Source organism: Chiloscyllium plagiosum, chromosome 13 (assembly GCF_004010195.1).
Source record: "Chiloscyllium plagiosum isolate BGI_BamShark_2017 chromosome 13, ASM401019v2, whole genome shotgun sequence".
NCBI lineage: Eukaryota > Metazoa > Chordata > Chondrichthyes > Orectolobiformes > Hemiscylliidae > Chiloscyllium > Chiloscyllium plagiosum.
This window is the reverse complement of record NC_057722.1, coordinates 35,936,094-35,952,918: the sequence shown is the minus strand read 5'-3', so window position 1 is coordinate 35,952,918 and position 16,825 is coordinate 35,936,094. Positions and strand designations below refer to the sequence as shown.

Genomic DNA, 16,825 nt, shown 5'->3' with positions numbered 1-16,825 from the left:
CGTTTGTGTGTGTTGGGATGGTTGCTGGTGTAGTTAAGTATTTGGTCAGTGTTTGTCGGTTTTCTGTATACGCAGGTTTTTAGTTCTCCGTTGTCCTTTCAACTGTGACGTCCAGGAATGCGAGTTTGTTGTCAGTTTCTTCCTCCTTCGTGAACTTTATGCCTGTGAGGGCGTTAATGATGTTAAATGTCTCTTCTATCTTGTTTCGTTTTGTGATGACAAAGGTGTCATCTACGTAGCGGACCCAGATTTTTGGTTTGATGGTTGGTAGGGCTGCTTGTTCTACTCTTTTCATTACCACTTCTGCTATGAATCTTGATCGCGGAGATCCCATGGGTGTGCCGTTGGTTTGTTTGTAGATCATGTTGTTGAAGGTGAAGTGGGTGGTGAGGTACAGGCCCACTAGTTTCCTGATGTTTTTGTTGGTAATGTTAAGTAATCTAATGTACGATATCTTGCCAAATACTTTTGGAAATTAAAATTTTACATCTTGTGGTTTCCCTTTACCTATTCTGCTTATTGAATTCTTTGAGATGGTAATAATATTGTCAGGCATGATTTACCCTTCAAAAAGCCATGCTGACTCTGCTTTCCGAAAATTTTGCTAGTGCATCCTTATTGTACATTATCCAAATGACAGATGTTAAGCTAACTGGCTTATAATTACCTTTTCTTTGTATCCTTCCCTTTTTGAGTAAGGGTTTATATTGGCTGCTAGAGTTCTCCAAATCTCGAGGACTTTTCCAGTATCCAAGGATTCTTGGAAGATTACCACCACACTCCACACCTACTTCCTTTAATATCCAAGGATGCAATCTATCAGGTCCCGGAGACTTATTGGCCTTTAGCCCCAATAGTTTCCCCAGCGATAGTTACTGTATTTATGTTCTCCTACCTTTTTCCCTTGATTTACTATTTTTGAGTGTCCTCCACCATATTGGCTAATGCAAAACATTTGTTCAACTCCTGTGTCATTTCCTGGTTCCATAGCTTCATTATCCAAGGAGCCTATATCACTTTGGCCCCTCTGTCCCATTTTATTTAAAGAAATGCTTACTGTTCATATTTATATGTGGAATTCTCTTCCCGAAAAAGCAGTGAAAACTGGGATATTGCATTTATTCAAGGTACAGTTAAATAGATTTCGAAAAGTAGAAGAGTCAAAGTTTATGATGGCAGACAAGAAGTGAAAGTTACCATGGTCCACTGCTCACTTATCAGAGGTGAATGGTGAGTTGAACTGGACAGTCAATACACCTCAGGCAATGGACAGGTTGAAAAAGCAGAGCTTTCATAGTGATCTCAGCAGTATGAAAATTGAAGCGGTGCAGTGGAATCTCTACAATGCAAACCAACCATCAATCCAACTGAACTAAGTTAGAAACATGGCATTGAGATGACAACCAGGTCAACTATGAACCTTTCAAAGACCGGAGCAGGCTCAAATGAGTTTCTTTCTCTGTTAGATCCTTTGTTTGTCCTCAATTACTGTTGCCATCCGAAGTTTTTATACTGAAACTGCACACAGATTCTATGACATTGAAATGCATGGAAGTGAACAATTATAACACTGTAAAGGCCAAAAGTAACCAGTGACACTTAAAAGCATAATCGGCACTGCAGGTAAAATGCTAACTTTAGTAAAATTATGCTTTTGTTAATGACAAGAATTTTCAATGTTCTTCAATTAGAATATCCGAAAACTATTTTAGCTCAAGAGCTTTTCAAAGAAATTCAAGATTGAAAGCTGAACAATTTTAAAATCAAATCTTCAAAACTTTACCTGATAGAGTGACAATTCCAGTTGGTTGAGATTGAGAACGTAGATATGTGTTGCAAAATTCTGCTGATTCCAATGCCAAGAAGAGTACGTTACCCAGAAAGTACCCTGCTGTCTGTCCAACTGAATTGCAAGTAGAAGCAAGTCCTACATTTTCTTTGGATAGCATAGTCAATGCCCAGCCATCCACTGCTATATCCTGAGTGGCAGCCAGAAATCCAAATATAAAGAACACAACTGTAAGTTTAACAATATCGGGGCTAGTATGTTCATCACTCTTCAATAATTCATCCACTTCAAATGACAGACAAAGCATAAAAAGGCCCAAAAAATACTGAGTTGGCACCAACCAAGATTTCCTCCGCCCAAAGGTTGGAAAATATGCAGCATCCACTAAGGGTGCCCACAGTAGTTTTAGACTGAAAGGCCAAAACACAAAGCTATAAATAGCTTGGTCCGAATAACTAACGTTTTTGCTTTGTAGTATAAGTGGGATGCTCCCAGCCAAGCCAAGTGGAATTCCTTGCAGGACATAAAGGAATAAGAGCAATAAAATGTTATTGAAATCATTTGTAAGGACTACTTTATGATCAGGTTCCGATAATCCATTGTCATTGTTTTCTAAAAAGCTTTTGTTTTCATCTACTTCCAAATTGGTTTCATGGCTCCACATATCATTTTGTGGGTGCCAAGCTTCAATGGGATCATGAACACGTTGTCTGCTGCGTTCTTTGGGTATATCTGATGACGGCATGTCAGATCTGAAGACTTGGCTCAGTTCTTCAATCAATACATCACATATGGATCCTAAAAACAAAAATAGTCAGGAAAATGTTTCAAGTTTCAGTAAAAAATGTTGTTCATAATGAGCAGTCGAATGTTTCTGGAAGCACTTTACTTAGATAACAGATTTTTTGCATGTTAAAGAGCAATTTACTTTCTAATTTAGATATTTTAAATGACATCATAAAAATTTCCCTCATCGGCACTTAATAGCCTGTGTCATGAAAACATTTCTGCAGCCTCTGTGTAATGTTTTAATTTCTGTATGCTATTTGAATTGTAGCCCCACTACAGTAAACTTAATTGCTGAATTTCAAACTGTTTCTAAATTAAAACGCACAGAAAGCACAAATGATCAAACTCATTTTATTTAGAATTCTCAATAACCAGGAAGAATCAACTATCAACACCTTTGAACACATTTCCATCAGAACTGACTTTGAATCCATGTCTCAAGAAGAGAAAAGAATAGAACAAAGTTGTTCAACACTGGTATTTAAAAGTTTTTAACACATACTTGTTACCATGACTTGTTGAGACCTGAATCATACTTATGGACTGCAATATCTGCAATCATGATTTCTTTGTTGAGTTAGGTGGCACTACCAAAGAATTGCTATTGTTAACTTAAACAATTTAACTCTTATGGCTTTAGCTGTATGACATTTTTTAAAATAAAAATTCCCATGTTACTTAAAAATCTTGGAAACAGTATAAATTACAATCATGTAAATAATGATGAAGTAACTTGTTTGTTAATGGAATTCTTTTAAAAATCAAAGACTGAACTAAATTTGCAAACATCACTGGAGTAATAAGTTGTATATCATCTGGATCCAATATTTTGTACCTGCTAGTAGCACACAATAGACAACTCCACACAACAATTGTAAAAGTAAAATTTTAATAGTGTCAGAAGCACAAAGAAAGGAGCAAGCTGCAAATACGGAAAATGGTAATGTGTATCTGGAGGCTTAAGATGCATCGATATGTGAGGTACCATAGGAGAGTGGAGGAGGTTTGTTAGTTTAAATGCCAAAGTGATAAATTTGCATTTCATTCTCAGGGATTCCTCCTGAAAATAAAGAAATGTAAGGGGCTTCAGATTATACATTCTCTAAAAGTATCAAAAGATGCTGGGATCCAAGAACCCTTTGAATCAGTTTTCCAAACAAAAATTATGTATTGTGGCTGGTATGCCTCCAAGCAATGGAGAGTTTGCCCCTTCATCACCATTATTTCCAGTTTTGCTCAGGTTCCTTGATGCGCCACTGTGTCGACTATGCCCTTGATGTCACGATCTGTCACTCACCTCACCTGCAGAAGTCAGCTCTTCTATCCATGTTTGAACCAAGCTATAGTGAGGCAAGGAGCAGATTGGCCCTGATGTAACCCAAACTCAGCATCACTAAGCAGGTTATTGCTGAGTAGGTATTAATTGATAGCACTATTGATGACACCTTCCATCACTTTACCAATGATGGATAATAGACTGATGGGGCAGTAATTGGCCAGTTGGATTTGTTCTGCTTTTTGTGCACAGGGCATACCTGGACAATTTTCCATATTGTCAGGTAGATGCCAGTGTTGTAGCTGTACTTTATGACCTTCGCTAAGGGAGCAGCAAGTTCTGGTCTTTGCATGGCACTTGAGTGGCATGAATGTGCCTTGCCACATTTCAGGTCAAACTTGGATATTGTCCTACCTTTGAGCATAATTTGATTTATTATCAAGGAGTTGCAAATGGCCTCATTGCTGAGCAGGTGTTACTTGATAGCACTTTGATGATATATTCCATTGCTTTTCTGATGATCAAGAGTAGACGGATGGGGTGTTAATTGGCTAGGTTAGATTTGTCCTGATTTTTGTGTACAAGACATACATGAGCTATTTCCCATGTTGTCAGGTAGATGCAGACACAACTTGGCTAAGAAAACAGCAAGTTCTGTGGCACATGTTTCAATACCCTTGCCAAAATGTTGTCAGGATCCATAGCCTTTGCAATATCCAGAGCCTCCAACTGTTTCATGTGGAATTAATCAAATTGGCTGAAAACTGGAATTTGTGATGCTGATATTTCTGGAGGACACCGAGATGAATCATCCAATCAGCATATCCTGCTGAAGATTGCTGCAAATTTTCAACCTCATCTTTTATATTCATTTGCTGAGCTTGCTTATATCGGCCATGTCTATGCAGGCTAGCTTATTCCAGTGACAAGACTTCCTTTGGCAGTCTGGAGGAAACAGCATTCCCTGCTGCACAGGACATTGGTTAGGCCACTGTTGGAATATTGTGTGCAATTCTGGTCTCCTTCCTATTGGAAAGATGTTGTGAAACTTGAAAGAGTTCAGAAAAGATTTACAAGGATGTTGCCAGGGTTGGAAGATTTGAACTAAAGGGAGAGGCTGAACAGACTGGGGCTGTTTTCCCTGGAGCGCCAGAGGCTGAGGGGTGACCTTATAGAGGTTTACAAAATTATGAGGGGCATGGATAGGGTAAATAGACAAAGTATTTTCCCTGGGGTGGGGGAGTCCAGAACTAGAGGGCATAGGTTTAGGGTGAGAGAGGAAAGATATAAAAGAGATCTAAGAGGCAACTTTTTCACGCAGAGGGTGGTACGTGTTTGGAATGAGCTGCCAGAGAAAGTGGTGGAGGCTGTACAATTGCAACATTTAAGAAGCATTTGGATGGGTATATGAATAGGAAGGGTTTGGAGGGATATGGGCCGGGTGCTGGCAGATGGGACTAGATTGGGTTGGGATATCTGGTCGGCATGGTCTGGTTGGACTGAAGGGTCTGTTTCCATGCTGTATATCTCTATGACTCTATCACCTGCTCTTCTTGACTGGAGCCCATAGAATTCTTTGGCAAAAAGTTTAAGAGGGAAGAGATGAGAGAAGAGTAACTATGGTTAGGTACATGAACCTTCAACAGGAATTTGGTAAAGTACATCAACTTGTTAACCAAATTAAAGTCCATTAGATACAAGGACCGATTATTGGGTGGATGAAAAATCTTAGTGAAAAGCAAAGAGGGATATAAAAGCTCTTCATCAGATTTAAGGAAAGTATGCAATCATGTTCCTCAAGGGTCAGTATTAGAAATACTCCACTTTCTGATAACGTATTATTGACCTTGATTTAGATACAGAAGGCATCAGTTCAAGGTGTGCAGAGGCCATGTACTCAAATGTAAAATACAAGGAGAATTAATAGATTTCAGGAAGACTTGGATATTCTGATGAAATTAGGAGGTAAAATTCAAAGCAAAGCAGTGCAAAGTAATCTTGGCAGGAAGAATGAGTAAAGGCAATACAAACCAAACTATATTCCTTTAAAAGATGTGCAAAAACAGATTGGTCAGGAAGTGTTACATTTACAGTTTATTTGAAGGTGGCAGTAGGGAAGCTAAAATGGGATTAAATAGATTTTTGGCTTTATTAAGAGAGGCATAACGCAAGGAAATTATTCCCATAGATCATCATTTAGATCCCAGATGTAGCACTATGACAAAATCTGGGCACTTTATGGATTTCAAAGCTTAGAGGGAGCAGTGTGGAGCCATTTACTAAGGTACAGGTAGCGTCAAGGATGAAAAAGTTCAGTTATGGAAAGATAGATCTCAGAAAGTGGGGTTATGTTCAAATAAGCATGCCAAAGAAAAATTTGATGAAGCTTATCAAAATCTTGAAGTGTTTTGATAAATAGTCACTTGATAGTACGGAACTGGAGTATTGCTGAAATAAATCTTTTCATCTTGTACTTATCAATACAAATTTCATATTTGTATTTTAATTCAGATGAATACAAGTTTAATAACTTCAACAGCATGCCTTTTCTTCAGCAATATTCAAGTTTCAGTAATAAAAACATCCCAGAGGCAGAGGGTCAGAGGTCATAGTTTAATGTAATTAGTAAAAAGAATCAGAAGATACGCAAGTAAAAAACACAAATTGCAATAATCTGGAACATACTACCTGAAAGGGAGCATATTGAAGTTGAAATAAATTTAGAATAACTCTGAAAAGGAAATTATTTATCTAATCAAAAAAATTGCCCAGCAGTGGGGATAGAACAGGGCTGTGAACTAATCATACTTAATAAGGAATGATTCCAAATAAATCAAGTCAGCCAAAACCACCTTAATGTCAAAAAGTGTGGCACTGGAAAAGCAGCCACATTTTTCGGTCTGATCTCCAGTATCTGCAGTCCTCACTTTCTCCTAAAACTACCTGAAATAAATGTATCTGAAATAGCATCAGTTTGCAATAAGCAGCAACTTATTTTAAAGTTTTACTGAAGCATTCAATTATAATAAATTGCAAAAACAACTTTGAGCAAATCATAAACAATACCCAATCTCCAGTTATGTTTGAGTAGTCAATTTCTTATGCAATAAATAAGGACAATGAACTTCAGAATATAACGTAAACATATTTTATACTGCTGATACTAGCACATACAGTAAACAGTTACTGTAACTCGGTTGAACCGCAATGCAGTGATGCCAAAAGCACGATTACAATACCTGCACAAACAGCTTACGATGAAGGTCCCTCAGTCGCAATCTTACCACTCACCTGGAGCATGGTAACCCTCAGATTAAACTACGATCAATAGCCTCATCGTAAAGAGAGAGCAGGCCTATGATGCTGATAGGTTGTGGTGAATTTACTTTACCAGCATGTATGTACATGCAGTAATTTTACTTGCATGCTTTTGAACATCTTACATTCAAAATGTAACCTAATATAAGCATTACTTTAGTTGAAAAAATGCAATGAATTTTAATTAACGTCCAAGATCAGGGATTATGTGATTAGAACATTTCGACAGCCAAATTTCTGGATTATGTTACAAAATTTCACTTTTGCAGCATAAAATCTTTGAAAACAATGCACTGCACTAAACTGCTTCAGAGTTCTACCAGAGGAGCAGCGACGAAGGAAAGTACTGTACACCAGGCCTCTCTCAGACAATATCTAATAACGCAAGGTCAAACAAATTTGTCTTTTTAAAAACAAATACTAGGCAGCCTTAGTGTGGCGGATCAAAAGCTAGAGCAAGGCCCAAACTCCTCGGCCAGTGGCAACGGTTTCATTGCCAGAATCAGTTCCGTGTATCGGACGAGAAATGGACTTTAGCATCAGGTCCTCATGAAGACAAGCTGCAGTCTGGTACCAGGCCAAACCCAGTCGCAATCGAGCGAACAGAGGCGCTTACACACTGACCTCAGCGTTCACATTCCTCCGAGAAAAGCGGCAAACCTCTGATCGGAGACATGTACTACTCCATCACTTGATCCCAACTACCGGCGACTCCAAAGTAAACTGTCCTCACCTGCTGCTGCCTGGTTCCTGATCCGGAATGCCGGATACAATCAACCAGCTCCTCCCACAACCGGCGGTGGCGCAGCACTGACGTGGCTCATCCTAACGGGCTTATCACCCACTGGAGCCTCAGTAACTTTACTCCCAGCCTCCTGGAGCTTCGGGAATCTCACTCGCAGACTCCTGGAACCTCACCCACAAATTGCTAAAGCCTGGGGAACCTCACCAACGGGCTACTGGAGTATGGGAACCTCAATCACAGACTGCTGGAGTCTGGAGAACCTCATCCATCGGCAACTGGAGCCTTGGGAAACCCCACCAACAGACTATTGGAGCCTGGGGAACCTTACCAACAAGCTGTTGGAACCTGGGAAACTTGCTCACAGATTGCAGGAGCCAGGAAATCTTCCCCCAGAGACTGCAGGACACAGGGGAACTCCACCTACAGACTGGTATTGACGTGGGAACCTCACCCACAGGCTGCTGGAGTATTGGGAACTCATCCATACTGTTGAATATACAGGATTCTCACTGAGAAGCTGCTGGAGACAGCAGAACATCACCCACAGGCTGCAGGAGATAGCACAACCTCAACCCAAGGCTGCTGAAGACAAGGGAACCTCACCCACAGACTACTGGAACCTGGGGAACCTTGCCCACAGTTGGCTGGAGAGAGCACAACCTCACCCACAGGCTACTGGAGACTACGTAACCTCACCCACAAGCTGCTGGAGACAAGGGAACCTCACCAACAGGCTGTTGAAGCCTTAGGATCTTCATTCCCAGGCTGTTGGAGACATCAGAACCATGCTGCTGGAGTCAAGGTAACCTCACCTAAAGGTTAATAGACGTTTCGGGCATAAGCCTTTCCTCATTCCTGAAGAAGGGCTTATGCCCGAAACGTCGATTCTCCTGTTCCTTGGATGCTGCTTTTCCAGCAACACATTTTCAGCTCTGATCTCCAGCATCTGCAACCCTCACTTTCTCTCACCTAAAGGTTACTGAAGCCTGGGGGAACTTCACCTGTAGGTGATTGAAGCCTTTTTCACAGGATGTTGGAGCCTGAGGAACCTCTCACAATTGTCTGCTGGAGACTGAGGAACCTCCCTCAGAGGCTACTGGAGACAGGGAACTTCACCCACAGGCTGTTGGAGCCTGAGGAAAATTGCCAATAGGCTGTTGGAGCCTGGGGAATCTTCATCACAGGATAATGGAGCCTGACGAACCTTGCCAGTAGGTTGTTGAAACCTCAGAAAACTCACCCACAGTCTGCGAGAGACAAGAGGAACCTCCCCCACATGCTGTTGGAGACAGGGAGTGTCATCCCCAAGCCGTTTGAGGCAGCAGAACCTCACCCCAAACTGCTGGAGACAGAGAACGTCACCTCTCTCCACAGGCTGATGAGATGCGAAATTTTACTGGAAAGGCTGCTTGAAGGTAGGGGAGCCTCACTCTGGCTGTTGCATCCTGGAGAACCCCACATACAGGCTGGTGGAACCTGAGGAATCTCTCCCACAACTGGTGGTGTTAGGGAAACCTTACCCATAACCTGTTAGTGACAGACCAGCCTTCACTCACCAAGAGTGATGTAATGGTAACATCACAGGACTAGCAATCCATCAAAGTTTCACCTACACTTCCACAAATGTCATATGTTGCATCTGTTGCTCCCGATGCAGTCTCCTTTACACTGGGGAGACTGGACGCCTTCTCGCAAAGCGCTTCAGGGAACATCTCCGGGACACCCGCAACAATCAACCCCAGTTCCAAACTTCCAGCTCAGCACCATCCTCATGACCTGTCCTACCTGTCAATCTTCCTCCCCAACTATCCACTCCACCCTCCTCTCCCACCTATCACCTTTACCCCTTCCTCCATCACTTATTGCACTCTCTACTACCTTCTCCCCAGCCCCACTCCCTCCCATTTATCTCTCCACCCCCAAGGCTTCCAGCCTCATTCCTGAAGAAGGGCTCCTGCCCGAAATGTCAATTTTCCTGCTCCTCGGATGCTGCCTGACCTGCTGTGCTTTTCCAACACCACTCTAATCTCCAGAATCTACAGTCCTCACTTTCGCCTAGTTGATTTTAACCTTACTGCGAATCCTCTTGCAAGGATGCCGACCTTGAAGAAGTTCTCCTCCTCTCGCTTCAAAGATCTCAGTGAGTCTGTCTCTCACTGCAACCCCCAAGTTGTTTCCTCTGCCTTGAAGTTCTTCAACCATGTCCTGAAACAGACTCGCTATCACAGCCACATCTCCTTCCTCAATGCCTGCCTCCACAACCAACTGATCCCACATGGACTCCAGACTACATTCAGACCAGCACATTTTGGATCCAAACAGGACAACCAGTACAGACAACAAATTCAAAACCACCAGCAACGGTTCTCCTTCCGGATCCTCTGCTCCACACTTGCAGCCATGCGCCACCACCTAACCTCTCTACAGTCAGCTATGCCTCAACTGAGGGTCACACTCTCTCAGAACTACAAAGGATCCCTTCTGTACTATATGCTAAGAAGAATTCGTACACTCAACAAACAGTATTGCTACACCATTTGAAACATCAAAAATTGTAAGTACACAAACTTATATACCCACCTCCATGACCAACGCTCCTCGAACATTCCAGAAGCTTCCCTCAGCCTCGGGAACTGCTTGGCTGCCAGCCTCGAGGACAGCGATTGATGACTCACTTCCGCCCCCATCAACGGTCAGCTTGCAGCCATGGCCGCCAGCCAGACAACAGCCACCAAAACCGCCAGACAACCAACAGCCACCGCAATTGCCATAAGATCCGCCACCGCTGGGACCAATGCAAGGCCTAACTGAGAATACACTTCCACCCCTCTTGTTGCTGCCGCCACAGCCACTTCTGCCTCCTCTGACATCAGCCACACCATGCATCCCACAACTTCTGACCCCTTCACAACCACTACCGCGGCCACTTCTGCCCCCTACGAAGTCACCCACTTCCGCGCGTTTCGTCACTTCTGCTGCCCCCCACCCCACCCCCCCCTCCCACATCACCACTGACACCATGCATTCTGTAACTTATGGCTGCTTCTACAGCGAATTCCACCCCTAAAGACTTCACCTACACCACGCCTAGTGTCATCATCCCCTAGTACCCCAAGGGGATTGGCATCTCTGCCAATGACTCCTCCCCCAAACCTCCTACCACCACGCCCACTCCAGTTACAGTCTCCGCCCCCACTCCCAACTCCACACCAATACCAGATCCCAGCTCTCAGCGTTGCTGAGTTTTCACTATTCCCCCTAGACCTCCCCCTCACTGAGGATGAATGATCAGTCTTCAATAAAGGCCTTCAGCCCCCTCCGTCCACGCATCAACGAATTCAATACGTGTCGTGGGGTCGAACAGTTCTTCCTCCGCCTCCGAGGTTACTTTTTCAAACAAGACTCCCGCCCACCCTCTGAGGACGCCTTCTCCCACCTCCAACACACTCCATCCACCTGGACACCCCGTGCTGGTCTATTACCCGACCTCGATCTCTTCATTTCCAACTGTCACTAGGACATTAACTGCCTCAACCTGTCTACCCCTCCCCCACTCCAACCTCTCGCCCTCACAAAACACAGCCCTCCATTCCAATCCCAACCTCACCATCAAACCAGCGGATAAAGGGGGTGCACTGGTATTTTGGCGCACTGACCTCTACAGTGCTGAAGCAAGGCGCTAACTTGAAGACACCTCCTTCTACCGCCCCCTCAACTCCCCTATCACCAAACCATCATCTCCCAGACTATACACAACCTCATCACCTCAGGAGATCTCCCACCCACAGCTTCCAACCTCAAAGTTTGGGAACCCTGCACCACCTGATTCTACCTCCTTACCAAGATTCACAAGCCTAACTACCCTGGCCAATCTATCGTCTCAGCCTGCTCCTGCCCAACCAAACTCATCTCCACCTACCTCAATACTGTCCTATCCCCCCAGTCCAGGATCTCCCCACATATGTTTGGGACACCACCCACGCCCTCCAACTCCTCCAAGACTTCTGTTTCCCTGTACCCCAATGCCTCATCTTCACCATGGATATCCAGTCCCTCTACACCTCCATTTGCCATGACCAGGGCTTCCAAGCCCTCCGTCTGTTCCTCTCCTGATGTCCCCACCAGTACCCTTTCACCGGCGCACTCACTCGTTTGGTTGAACTGTTCTCACCCTCAACAATTTCTCTTTTGAATCCTCCCACTTCCTCCAGACAAAAGGGGTAGCCATGGGCACCCACATCCGCCCCAGCTATGCCTGTCTCTTTGTCAGCTACATAGAACAGTCCATCTTCCGTTGTTACACCGGCACCACTCCCCACTTTTTCCTCCACTACACTGATGACTGCATCGGCGCCACCTCGTGGTCCCATGAGGCGATTGAGCTGTTCATCAATTTCACCAAAAAATTCCACCCTGACCTTAAATTCACATGGACCATCTCTGACACCTCCCTCCCCTTCCTGGACCTCTCAATCTCCATCAATGACGACCGACTCAACACCAACATTTTTTACAAGCCCACCGATTCCCACAGTTACCTGGATTACACCTCCTCCCGCCCTATCTCCTGCAAAAATGCCATCCCTATTCCCAATTCCTCTGCCTCCGCCGTATTTGCTCCCAGGAGGACCAGTTCCACCACAGAACACACCAGATGGCCTCCTTCTTTAAAGACTGTAATTTCCCCTCCTATGTGGTTTAAGATGTCCTCCAACACATCTCATTCATGTCCTGCATCTCCGCCTTCAAACCCCAACTCTCCAACTGCAATAGGGACAGAACCCCCGGTCCTAACCTTCCACACCACCAGCCTCAGCATTATCCGCATCATCCACCAATATTTCTGCCACCTACAACTGGATCCCACCACCAGGGATATATTTCACTCCCCACCCCTATCCACTTTCCTCAAAGACCATTCCCTCTGTGACTACCTGGTCAATTCCACCTTCCCCTGTTCTCCCCCCTCCCCTTCCCTGCCACCACAGGAATTGCAAAACCTGTGCCCACACCTCCCCACTCACCTCCATCCAAGGCCCCAAAGAAGCCTTCCACATCATCAAAGTTTCACCTTCACTTCCACAAATGTCATTTATTGTATCTCTTGCTCCTGATGCGATCTCCTTTACACTGGGGAAACTGGATGCCTTCTTGCAGAGTGCTTCAGAAAGCATCTCCGGGGCACCCACACCAATCAACCACACTACCCCGTGGCTGAACATTTCAACTCCCCCTCCCAGTGTGCTGAGGACACACAGGTCCTGGGCCTCCTCCACCGCCACTCGCTCACCACCCGATGCCTGGAGGAAGAACGCCTCATCTTCCTCCTCAGAAACCTTCAACCTCATGGCATCAATGTGGACTTCATCAATTTCCTCATTTCTCCTCCCCCCACCTTACCCCAGTTCCAAACTTCCAGCTCAGCATCCTCACCACCAGTCAATCGTCCTTCCCACCTATCCACTCCACCCTCCTCTCCGACCTATCACCTTTACCCCTTCCTCCATCCACCTATTGCACTCTCTACTACTTTCTCCCCAGCCCCACCCCTACCATTTATCTCTCCATCCCTGAGGCTTTAGCCCCATTCCTGATGAAGGGCTCCTGACCAAAACGTTGATTTTCCTGCTCCTCAGATGCTGCCTGACCAACACCACTTTTCCAACACCACTCAAATCTTGACTCTAATCAACAACATCTGCAGTCCTCACTTTCGCCTCGCAATCCAGTGCTCTTGGCTAATGATCTGAGGTCACAGGTTCAAAACCAACCATGATTTCTCATGGAATTTTAATTCAATAAATCTGAAATCAAATGTTAGTCATAGTAGCTGTCGCATCTTTGAAGGAAATAACCTTATCTGGTCTGGTTTATATGTGATCCTAGAACCAAAGCAATGTAGTTGCCTCCTAATATTCTCTTAAAATGGCTTGAAATCAGTTTATTTCTGATGAAAGGCTTTTGCCCGAAACGTCGATTTTACTGCTCCTCGGATGCTGCCTGAACTGCTGTGCTCTTCCAGCACCACTAATCCAGAATCTGGTTTCCAGCATCTGCAGTCATTGTTTTTACCTAGTTGAAATCTGTTCAGTTTTATTAAACAACTACAGAAATGTCAAACAGCAATGAAACTGGACTGACCACTTAAAGACACCATAGGCAACAGGAATGACAATGTTACACGTAAAACTATATAATTAATTTAGACTTGACTGTTGGAGGATGATTAGTAAATTCACAGATGGTATGAAAATTGGTGGATTGTAAATAGTGAGGAGGGTAGCCTGAGATTACGGGAAAACATTTATGCCAGTCAGATGGGCTGACCAGTGGCAAATGGAATTCAGTCTGGGTAACTGTGAGGTAATATACTTGGACAGGACAAACAAGGCAAAGGAATACATGATAAAGATGACTGAGGGGTACTGAGATCATAAGGACCTTGATGTGCATGACCATTGGTCCGTAGAAAGACAGATAAATAAAATGGTTAAGAAGGCAAATGAGATACTTTCCTTTATTGGGCAAGGAATGGAATTTAACAGGAAGATTATGCAGGAACAGTATAAAATGTTGGTTAGGCCACAGCTAGAATATTGTGTGCACTTTGGGAATCCACATTGTAGGAGAGGATGTAGAGGAGATTTAGCATGATGTTGCGTGGGCTGGAGAATTTGAGTTATAAAGAAAGAATGGACAGATTGGAGTTGTTTTCCTTGGACAGAGAAGACTGAGGGGGGCATGATTGAGAAGAACAAGGACAGCAAATACTTGGAAATGTCACTGCCTGCAAGCTCCCCTCCAAGCCACTCACCATCTTGAATTGAAACACATTGACATTCCTTCAAGGTCTCAGAGTGAAAATCCTGGAACTCCCTTACAGAATTGCACCTACATCTAATGGACTGCAGTAATTCAAGAAGGCTAACCACTATCTTCTCAAGTGCACCCAATAAACGCTGGTCTAACCAATGAAGCCCACATCCCATGAATTAATTAAAATAATAATGCTATTTCCTGTCCTCAAGAAGTAACCTAAATCCAATCCAGCCAGCTCCCACCCCATAAGTCTACTCCTCTGTCATTAAAATGACTGAAGTTGTAGTTGATAGTGTTATCAAGCAGTATTTTAGCAGCAATAACCTACCCACTGATTCTTATTTTGGGTGCTACCAAGGTCACTCGGCCAAATGTGGACAGAAGACATGGACCCAAGAGACGAGGTAAGAGTGACTGCATTTCACATCAAAGTAGCATGTGATTGAGTCTGGCATCAAGGAACCTGAGCAAAACTGGACTCAAAAGGAATTGGGAGGAACATTTTCCACTGGTTGGAATCATATCCAGCACAAAGTAAAATAATTGTGGTTGTGGGAAGTCAATCATCTAAGTCCCAGAGTATCACTGCAGGATTTACTCAGGATAGCATCCTATGCACAATCATCTTCAGCTGCTTCATTAATGTTCTTCCCACTATGATAAGGCCAGAAATGGTGACGTTTGCTAACGATTACATCATTTTCAATTCTGTTTTTAACTCCTTTAATAGAAGGAGACAGAATGCCTAGACATTTATGCTTAGAGAGGACAGGGCAACTTGTATAAATCAATGCAGCCTTGATCAAGAGTACGTGGACCATATTATGAGCCTGACTGATAATCTTAAATTGGTGTTTAGTGTAATTTTGGCACAGTCAGAGAATTCACCTGAGATTTGCAAGCAAATGCTGGTTATCTATGGTTAGTACTCCGCTCGTTGTGGTATTTGGTATTCTTGTATCTGTCCTGATGATTGCAAGAGAAAAAGCTTCAATAAGATGGGTGAAATCTTCCCAGTCCCTGAATAGTGTTGACAATGCGAAGTCATTTGGGAAAACATGGCGACATCGGAAAAATAACATTAATTTTTTCACAGGATGTGGGCATTGCTGGCTAGGACATTTATTGCTCATCCTTAATTAGTTGGAGGGTAGTTAATCATGGCTAGCAACAAAAAGAAAGTCAGACTTTACACCCAGAGTTTTAATGGGTGAGATGAAAATCTTTCTTACGAGCAGTACAGTCAGTCAAGGACATCAGCTCAGTCCATGTACTTTGACATGGTCATCTGGCCACTTGACTAGGTAGGGCCAGGGATTCCAAATCATTATTGTCTGTGAAGTGGGTCATAGTCAGTCCTGCAGTCCATTGCAAGCAAAACAAATATTAAATACTATCTTGGATAGCCATCTGTAAAACTCAGATTCCGTGTAACTTAAAAATGAATTAGCAGGAAAATTGCTGTAGATTATGAACTGTATAATATACACTCAATGGCAGATAAAACAATGAAAGATCTTATGGATTATTTCAGCGGTCTACTGAACATAAACATCATCACAAAGTCCTTCAAAACTCTAATCTTCACAAAGAATTTCTGTTCCTTTTTTTCTAGGATTTTGCCTGATCCTCACCTGAAACCAGTGCAAAACTTAACCAGGTTCCACAAGCACAGTATTCACCAAAAATGACATCCATTTGTAGAACCTTCTCAACTCTGCTTCCAAAACTCTGGATGGCATAGATCCACCAATGTTATCTTAAAGTAATTGGTTACATCACCTGTATATTTGCTTATATTAAAATTGGATTGAATTGAATTTATTGTCACATATACCAAGGCACAGTGCAGTGAAAAGCTTTGCCTTGTGAGTGCAACAGGCAGATCACATAACTAAATAGCATAGATAAGCAATTAATAGATAATAGGTAAATAATAAGATTCTGGATCAAGCTTGTTTTTTGTTCCACTTGCCTGCATTGCCTTGTTAAAATCAACTTCTGACTTCAAATTGTTTTGCCTCTTTATATATTCCAATCAATTTCAGATTATGCAGAATTTTTGCTACATTTTAAGTTTTAATGTTAA

At 43.3% G+C, this 16,825-nt stretch overlaps 1 protein-coding gene and 1 long non-coding RNA gene across 5 annotated transcripts in view; one reads left to right on the top strand and one right to left on the bottom strand.

Annotated features, from left to right (window-relative positions):
• The window catches only part of slc33a1 (solute carrier family 33 member 1), a 49,238-nt gene extending 40,932 nt beyond the window's left edge, over positions 1–8,306 (bottom strand). The window contains exons 1-2 of one of the 4 annotated variants that reach the window (XM_043702185.1): positions 7,906–8,306; positions 1,784–2,587 (exon numbers count right to left, since the gene is read on the bottom strand). In XM_043702185.1, the coding sequence (XP_043558120.1) occupies positions 1,784–2,534 (751 nt within the window). In that variant the 5' untranslated portion in view covers positions 2,535–2,587; positions 7,906–8,306. Of the gene's footprint in view, positions 1–1,783; positions 2,588–7,093; positions 7,761–7,796 lie in introns of those variants that run through there. The other 3 variants (XM_043702184.1, XM_043702186.1, XM_043702187.1) reach the window with 3 other exon arrangements.
• The window catches only part of LOC122555919, a 68,033-nt gene extending 51,419 nt beyond the window's left edge, over positions 1–16,614 (top strand). Inside the window, exons 3-4 of the long non-coding RNA XR_006313397.1 lie at positions 2,938–3,055; positions 16,352–16,614. This is a non-coding gene — a long non-coding RNA (uncharacterized LOC122555919). The remainder of the gene's footprint in view (positions 1–2,937; positions 3,056–16,351) is intronic.
• Positions 16,615–16,825: the final 211 nt, after the last annotated feature.